We start from the raw sequence: 8,905 nt of genomic DNA, 5'->3' as shown, positions 1-8,905 counted from the left end.
TCAAAGGGCTATAAAAGAATACCTGCCCTTTGATCCAGCCATACCATTGTTGGGTTTGTACCCCAAAGAGATCATAGATAAACAGACTTGTACGAAAATATTTATATCTGTGCTTTTTGTGGTGGCAAAAAATTGGAAAAGGAGGGTATGTCCTTCAATTGGGGAATGGCTGAACAAACTGTGGTATATGTGGGTGATGGAATACTATTGTGCTAAAAGGAATAATAAACTAGAGGCGTTCCAGGCGAACTGTAGAGACCTCCGGGAACAGATGCAGAGTGAAAGGAGCAGAGCCAGAAGAACTTTGTACACAGAGACTGATATACTATGGTAAAATTGAATGTAATGGACCTCTGTACCAGCAGCAATACAATGACCCAGGACAATTCTGAGGGATTTATGGTAAAGACGCTACCCACATTCAGAGGAAGGACTTCAGGAGAAGAAACATATAAGAAAAACAACTGCTTGAACACATGGGTCGGGGTGGACATGATTGAGGGTGTGGACTCGAAACTACCACACCAATGCAACTACCAACAATTTGGAAATTGGTCTTGATCAAGGACACATGACAAAACTAATGGAAATGTGCATCGGACATGGGTCAGGGGAGTGCGGGGGGCGAAGGGGAAAGGAGGAGCATGAATCATGTAACCATGTTAAAAATGAATATTAATAAATGTTTGAAAAAAAAAGAATATGACTATGCATGCAGAGACACAAAGACATATTTTTCTCTTTCGTTCATTCACTGTCTCTCACTCTCTGATCCTGAGACCGTCTATGTCTGCCTCTGTCTATCTCTTTTTGACTGTGAATTCCCCTCTCTCTCTCTCTCTCTCTCTCTCTCTTTCTCTCTCTCTCGCTCGCTCTCGCTCTCGCTCTCGCTCTTGCTCTCTCTCTCTTTTTCTCTTTCTGTCATACAGATACCCATGACACACACAGTAACATATAGAAATACATAAAGACATTCATTTTCAAGAGTATTCAATACATTAAACAATGGGACTTTTTCATGATCCAACAAAGAAAATCAGAAAGTCCCTGGGAGATCATTAAGAAGGAGGTCATCAATATTAAATTGAACATAAATTCTTCTGGAGGTAATATTTGTCAACATTATGAAATCTGATGCACTTCTAGAAGTGCATGCATAGAAAAATCCATCAGATATTTTTTTTCTTTTTCTTCCTTTCTTTGCACTTTAAAAAACCTATCAGTATCTATTTTGATCTTATCAAATGAATCTTTTCCCTCAAAGTTACAAAACATACTTAATTATAATATCTAACTTTTTTTCAAATAAAAAGAAGATTCCAGTTTTGGAGACAACAGGGAAGGAAACACTGGATAAAGAGAGTTTGAAAAATATAGCAAGATATGTTGATTTCAAGATCAAGTTTTAAGACAAGATAGGAGGATATGAAAGCAAGACATAAGTAGAAAAGTAGAAAGGCCATTGTAGCTGAACTGTGGAAAATATAGCAGTGAGGAAAGAGCAATAATAGGAATATCAATAGCAGCTATGTAAAAGAGAAAATGTGAGGACAGAAAGCTAGAAAGAGTTGTGAAGCATTACAGATCTGTGGATGTGTGTGACTAATGTCGAGATGTTGGTGTTAAAGAATAGATTTCCAGTTCATAAAATATGGGGTTGATGGCCCTTGGGCCAGTCCCAAATGTTTTTTTTTTTCTTGTACTAATTAAGTAGTGAAAAAAAAGAATGCTGAAACAAATACAGAATATAAACATGTATGTTTATTACTCAGTTTTTTGTTTATTCATTCATTTTTTATCAAGCCTTTGATATCATTGGATTTAAGTCACTTCCAATAAAGAAATATCCATTAATAATACATTTAACCAACTGTCTTGAAACTATTTGTATGAAAGAATTGTTTAGGGCTCTTATATATGAAATTATATTCCCCGAAATGTACAAATTATGTACCTGAAATAAGACTGGAACCAAATATGACTTCCTGCCTCTCAATAACTTTTGTTAAAACATAGTTCTTTCTTTCTAATTGACCTTTAATGAACGATACTTTATTATCCACATGGTTTTATCACAAAAATAAATAATTTAAAATAATATTTAAATGATATGTTAATCTGTTATATTATATTTTTCACCAGGCATGCTGATTCATTTTTCACTCTATCAGGCTTCCAAATCAGAGGGATCAAAGGATATAATTATCACAAGCTACATCTAATACCAAAGGAAATATACTTTTCTTCTTAAACTTCATGATGCCAGTTCCTATAATTCATGCAGAATTCCAGAAAGAATGACAAGTTCATGCAGAAGATTGATTGTTCCCTGAATTTTGAAATAACTGGATTTTTATGAAGAGTAAAAATAATAACTAGTAGTTATGTTGCACTTTCAAATACTCAAAGCACTTCATATATAATATTTCATTTATACCTTACCAAAACTCTGTAAGGAATAATATTATATTATCATCCACATTTTACAGATGAGAAACTGAGCCTGAATGAATTTAAGTGATTACTTAGGTTTACAGAACCAAGTGGAGAAATATCTGAATTCCAGTCTAACTTACACCAAACTCAATGCTCTATCAATTGCAGACAAGGAAGAAAGAGAGAGAAAAGGTAAAAAAAAAAAAAAAAAACAAACAAACAAACAAAAAAAAAACAGATGGGAATATGGAATAATCAATAATTCGGTAGAGGAATAACCAAAATGGAAAATAAAAATAATGTCACTAAATTCATTTTACTGGGCTTTACACAAAGTCCAGAACTACGAAAAATATTCTTTGTTGCCTTTTAATCATCTATATTGTCCCTATTACAGGGAATCTACTCATTGTCTTAACCATGACTACCAGGCAAGGTTTGAGATCACCCCTGTACTTTTTACTAACCTTCCTATCCCTCATGCGTTCTACCTACTCCTCAGTCATTGCTTCTAAGATGGCTGTGAATTTACCCTATGATAGGGGTTGGCAATGTATGGCTTTCGAGCCATATCTGGCTCTTTTGAGGCCCAGATATGGCTCTTTCAACAGAAGCCATAAAGTCAATTTTTTTTTCAGGCGCTGTTATAGGAGCAGCACTGTGAGCACTGTATGGCTCTCATGAAATTACATTTTTAAAAATGTGGCGTTCATGGCTCTCATGGCCAAAAAGGTTGCCGACCCCTGCTCTTTGAGAAAACAACTATCTCTGTGGAAGGCTATCTGAACCAGCTCTTTGCAGAATATTTTTTTTGGTGGTGTTGGTAACATCCTCCTTGTGGTGATGGCTTATGATTGCTATGTGGCCATCTGCAAACCCCTGCACTACATGCCCATCATGAATTCTCATGTGTGCCATCTACTGGTAGCAACAGCCTGGTTAGGAGGCCCCATACATGCCACCATACAGCTTCTCTTAATGGCCCATTTTCCTTTCTGTGGCCCCAATGTTATCGATCACTTCACATGTGATTTGTTCCCATTGCTGAAATTGGCCTCCATAGATACAAAAGTTCTTGGTCTACTAGTCATTGCTAACAGTGGAATCATGTGCCTGTCGATCTTTCTCATATTAATTGTCTCCTATGTTGTTATCTTCACTTCCCTGAAGGGTGGTAGTTCAGAAGGAAGGCAAAAGGCCATTTCTACCTGTAGCTCTCATATCACAGTAGTTGTTTTGTTTTTTGCTCCCTGTATATTTTTGCATGTAAGGCCTGTGACCACTTTTACTATAGATAAGGCTGTGTCTGTATGTTGTACTCTGATTACTCCTATGTTGAATCCTTTGATCTATACTCTTAGGAATGCAGAAGTTAAAAATTCCATGAAAAAAACTCTGTCTACTGTGTGAAAATCATTCAAATACTGCTGAAGTACACAAATAGAATTAGATTTTAAGTGGCACACATACTCCTTTCACTAGTAAAGAAAAAAATGCTTTCTTAAATTTCCACTTTGATTTTCCCAACTCATTTTTCCTAGAAAATTTTCACAGAGGTTATATAATTGACATGCTAGAGATATGACAAGCTAAATAATTAATTGAGTGTTATAATGCAGAATATTTTTATCAATATGTTCCACTTAGTAGCTATAATACTAACTTCCTTTTATCCCACTAAAATTTTCAAAGCACTTTACTAATAATTCCTAAAAGCACTTTAGAAATATCTCATTTTGTTCTCACAACGTCCTTGAGAGTTACCTGCTATTAGCCTCCTTTCATAGACAAGGAAATTAAAGCATATTCCATATACTTGACTCACACAGAGTCAGATAGATATTGTCTGATTAAAAACTATTCAGTTATATATCCTTCTTTCTGAAGTCCAGAGTTCTATCTATTATACCATTCAGCTACCTCCAGTTATGTTTCTGCAGAGAAGAAAAGGAATTATATTTTCTCAATTGTTATCTGGGGCTAGACTTGGGAGCTGAAATTATATATTCAGTTTCTTTTTTCCTGTGTTTTTCATCTTTGCTTTCTTTGTTTAATGCTAAAATGACTGTGAATATTTTTTCTAGTTATGCTTATTTCATTTATATATGTTCTGATGATTTTCTGATTTTTCATACTTCTCTAAGATGAAGTACTATTCTATTGCATATGCTATTCTTGTCCCATAATTTCTGTAGCCATTTTCCAATCATATGTACTTTATTTCTAATACTTTGCTAGGATGAAAGTATATTCATAATTATTTTTACTCATTTGAATTTAACCCATACAATTTCATTGTTAAGTTTCTCTAATTATTAAAGATTTGGGCCAAAAGATTATAATATTTTATGTTATTAATTTATATCTTAAGAATTTTTCCAGCATCATTGTACTTGTCTTCCAGAATTGATAAACCAATTCAAAGTATCACCAATAGTTTATTATTGTGTCTGTCTCCATATAGGTCCTCCCAAACCAGCGATTTCTTTATTTTTTCCTATATTTTCCAATTTGGTAAGAATTTGGAAAAAGTCTCAAAAGATAATAACATTTAGTAAAACTATTTATTTCATTAAATAAAAGTAGTGCATCTTACTTTGCCTTAACCCCTTCCCATATTCTTTTCTTTTCTTTTCTTTTTTGGCAATGAGGGTCAAGTGACTTGCCCAGGGTCACATACCTGGGAAGTATCTGAGACCAGATTTGAATCTAGGGCCTCCAGTCTAGGCCTGGCTTTCAATCCATTGAGTTACCCAGTTGCCTCCCCTCCCCCCACGACCAATATTCTTTTCTAAATCTCATTAAGTACTGTCTGTTTTAGACATAGCAATAAGTATGAATTTTCCCTTTGACCTTGCATTGTATTCATAGCTTCCAAATATTATTATGGATCTCTAAGATGACCAGAATTTTAATCTAGCCTCAGATACTTACTAGCAATGTGTTCTTTTACAATTCACCTAATTGTTTCTTTCCTTGCTTTCCTCATCTGTAAAATATGTAAAATAATGGCATCTACTTCTCAAGGATTATTGTGAGGAGAAAAATTATATATTTACATATATATATGTATATATATATATATATCCTTAAAACACTATATAAATGCTAATCATCCTCTTACTCCTCTTTATATTATCATTTTATACTTCTACTCCTAGTCCTACTCTTTGAATTTATTAATTCATCATTTCCTATGTCCCATGAGAAGCAATATTGAGGTTAAAGCAAATGGCTAGATGGTGCAGATAAGACATATTTTTACACCTATGTGGAATCCATTTACCACCTATTTAGTTACCAGATAATTAGTTAAGGCAGAAAGCTACCAGATTGACAAATAATTTTACCTCTCAATCATTTCCCAATGGAACTCCTCCTAAATGGTCACACATCCCTTTTACCTTAAATCTCTTTCCACTAGCACCTACTCCAGAATGCAACCTCTAGAAGTTGCTTTATGGTATTCTGTCCTTTGACAATATTAGTTTTCATTCCACTCTGGTAAGCACTGTTATGTATGTCCGCTCCACAAGACTTTATCCAAGCTCTGATGTCCATTAAACAGGTGGACCCTACTTTTCCACTCTTTTTTATGTATTCCTTTCTCTCATTTGAATGTAAGCTCCTTAATGACAGGAATTATATTTCATTGTATCATTCTTTTATTTGTATTCAGAGAACAATGTGTATAACAAATTAAATGATTAATACATGCTTTATGGCTGGCTTCCTAGTGTTTTATAACTTTTCTAGAGAGGACCTAAATTAAACTTTTGCATCCCTAGAAGGAAGAGTAGTTTCAGACGTGTATTTGGTACCTAATGAATGCTTTCCAACTTATGGTTTGATTTGTTTTCCTACTTTGGCCTTGTCAAAAATGGTGTAAATTATAAATTAAACTGTAAAGGAATAGATGAATCCTTGAATCAGTTCATTTCCTTATTAGACATTTGTAATGGTGAGAATTTGCTGTTGCCACTTTTCCCTGACCTAAAAGCTACATTTGTCTAATTGAGATTTCCACCTGTCTATCTCAGTGCTATCTCATGGGAAAAGATAGGATGAGCTTAATTTCTACTACTTCCCTTCCATTTGTTATTCCTTTTAATACTTTTTACCTTTTAATATTCTTTTTAATAAATATATATGTATATATGTATTTAAGTTTTATATATGCATATATTTAATCACATATGTATATATGTGTATAGAAATTCTTTCTACTGCTCCCCACCCTGCAAGACACTGAATTTTTTTTTGAGGTTCAACCTGGAGTTTGCATGAGAATCTGTTAGTGAACAAGATGTCAAGTTAATAGGATTTGAATTCAATCTCTGTCTCTTTTCAATTCACCTCCATCTGTGAGTCTCAGTTTGACATCCATTGAATATGGATAAAACCAAACAATGAGTACAAATTCTATCTTACTCATCTTGGGAGAGCTCACATTCTCATGGTGAAATAACATATATTATTATTATGTATATATCATATGATATATAATAATATATAATATATTATATAATAACATTAATTGGTGTATGGGAGATACAGAGAAAAATTGGAAGGCAATTTCATTTATTTTTATCTTTAGTTTAAATATTTTACATGATTCATGTTCTTTCCTCCCTTTTCCCTCCTTCCTCCCAGAACTGACAAGCAATTCCACTGAGTTATACATGTATTATCACTCAATACCTATTTTCACATTCAGAGTTATGATTATTGTCTATTGCCCTCCATCTTATTTTCCCCTTTTGATCCTGCTCTATTCCCATTTACTCCATTCCTCCTCATGAGTGATTTGCTTTTTATCACCCTATTCCCCCTCCCTCTAATTACCTCCCCCTGGAAGGAAATTTCAAATGGGAAAGAGGTATTGAGAAAGAATAGGAAAGGGTTAATTGTGATGCTGATAATGATGACCCTCCAATCATAAGTCTCCAGCCACATGATAATCCATTCTCTAAGCCTTCTGCTGTATTCCTACTAAGCTCAGGCAATAGTTATAGAGTATTAAAGACCTTTGGGAATATATTTTTAAAGGAGCTTTGAGGAAGAAAGAAAAAATATGCTCACACTTTCAAATTTAATCCTATTGGGGCAGCTGGGTAGCTCAGTGGAGTGAGAGTCAGGCCTAGAGACAGGAGGTCCTAGGTTCAAACCCAGCCTCAGCCACTTCCAGCTGTGTGACCCTGGGCAAGTCACTTGACCCCCATTGCCCACCCTTAACACTCTTCCACCTATGAGAAAATACACCAAAGTACAAGGGTTTAAAAAAATTAATCCTATTATTGACACTTTCTTAAGTCTATGCAATTCAAAAAAACCATAAAATTAAGTCATGATTGATTTGTCCATTGCTGACATGGAAATTTTCTCACTGGAAATTTAACAATCCTCTGCAAGCTAGAGGTGGATTCTGCACACCTCTAACGGTACCTGATTTGACTTTTATTTTCACTGCAATAAGTTGTGATGGACATTTTTCAACCAACTAAATTCATTCTATTCCTCCAAATATATAACAAGCTACCAGATGGTCATGCATATATTCACATTGATGAGAGGATTTTTAAGAAACTTTGCAGTCTTTAGTCTTCAGAAATACCTAAAACACACTTAGCTCTATAAAAAGGCATAAAATTACTGAAACTCAGCCAGAGCCATGAGTTAGCTTTTAACAAAAATTTAGATTAAATAAAATATATTTAAGAATCAAGACTCAAGCTCCTTGCTTCTCTTGAAATTATAAATCTTATTCTTTCCTGAAAAAGAATAAAAGAGGAGAGAGGAAATGTTTTTTTTTAATTTTGATTCAAAGGATCTCTCTATTTGAATTCATTCTCTTCTATTTATCCACTACCTAACTTCTGGAACACTTTTAATTAACTTTCATGATTTATCACCTACCCTCTTCTCATAATTATTCTCTGGGAAGGCCTAATATAAATCATTAAATGTTTATTTGTTTCATCTATATCATATATTTAAATTGATATCTACATCTAGGTTTTTATCTATTCATTTTTCTGTCACTATGTTTATTCATCATCTTTTGAGGAACTGCATCCTTTAGTAAAATATTAAGTTTCTTTGAGGGAAGGAACAATTTTTCATTTTTGTCTTCACACACAATATGTCCTTTAAACAGTCAATATTTGATAAATGATTTTTGAAATGTATGAATGAAATTTGTTCATTATTTATGGATATGAACATTGTGTCTATTAGAATACAAGTTTATTGAAGGCAGGGACATTTCCACTTCAATTTTGATATCCTCATGGCTACAGTGCCTGGTTCATAAAAATTGCTTAAAATGCTGAATGATGTATTTATCCCCAGTCAGTTTCTCTTTTGAAATCAGGTAAAACAGAGCTTTTGAATTCTTTTTTAATAACAATGTCATTCGATATACATACTGTCCCATCTTACTTTGGGATCATGTGCAAATTAAAAAAAA

At 33.8% G+C, this 8,905-nt stretch overlaps 1 protein-coding gene and 1 pseudogene across 1 annotated transcript in view; one reads left to right on the top strand and one right to left on the bottom strand.

Moving 5' to 3' along the window:
- The first annotated feature begins 2,719 nt into the window (after positions 1-2,719).
- LOC123252614 lies at positions 2,720-3,846 on the top strand (annotated as a pseudogene).
- A 3,973-nt stretch (positions 3,847-7,819) lies between these two features.
- LOC123252613 (olfactory receptor 4C6-like) overlaps positions 7,820-8,905 on the bottom strand; it is a 26,805-nt gene continuing 25,719 nt past the window's right edge. The window contains exon 2 of the mRNA XM_044681887.1: positions 7,820-7,902. Coding sequence (XP_044537822.1) covers positions 7,820-7,902 — 83 coding nt within the window. The remainder of the gene's footprint in view (positions 7,903-8,905) is intronic.

This window comes from Gracilinanus agilis, chromosome 6 (assembly GCF_016433145.1).
Source record: "Gracilinanus agilis isolate LMUSP501 chromosome 6, AgileGrace, whole genome shotgun sequence".
Classification (NCBI taxonomy): domain Eukaryota; kingdom Metazoa; phylum Chordata; class Mammalia; order Didelphimorphia; family Didelphidae; genus Gracilinanus; species Gracilinanus agilis.
The sequence above is the reverse complement of the archived record's forward strand: the minus strand, read 5'-3'. Positions and strand labels throughout refer to the sequence as shown.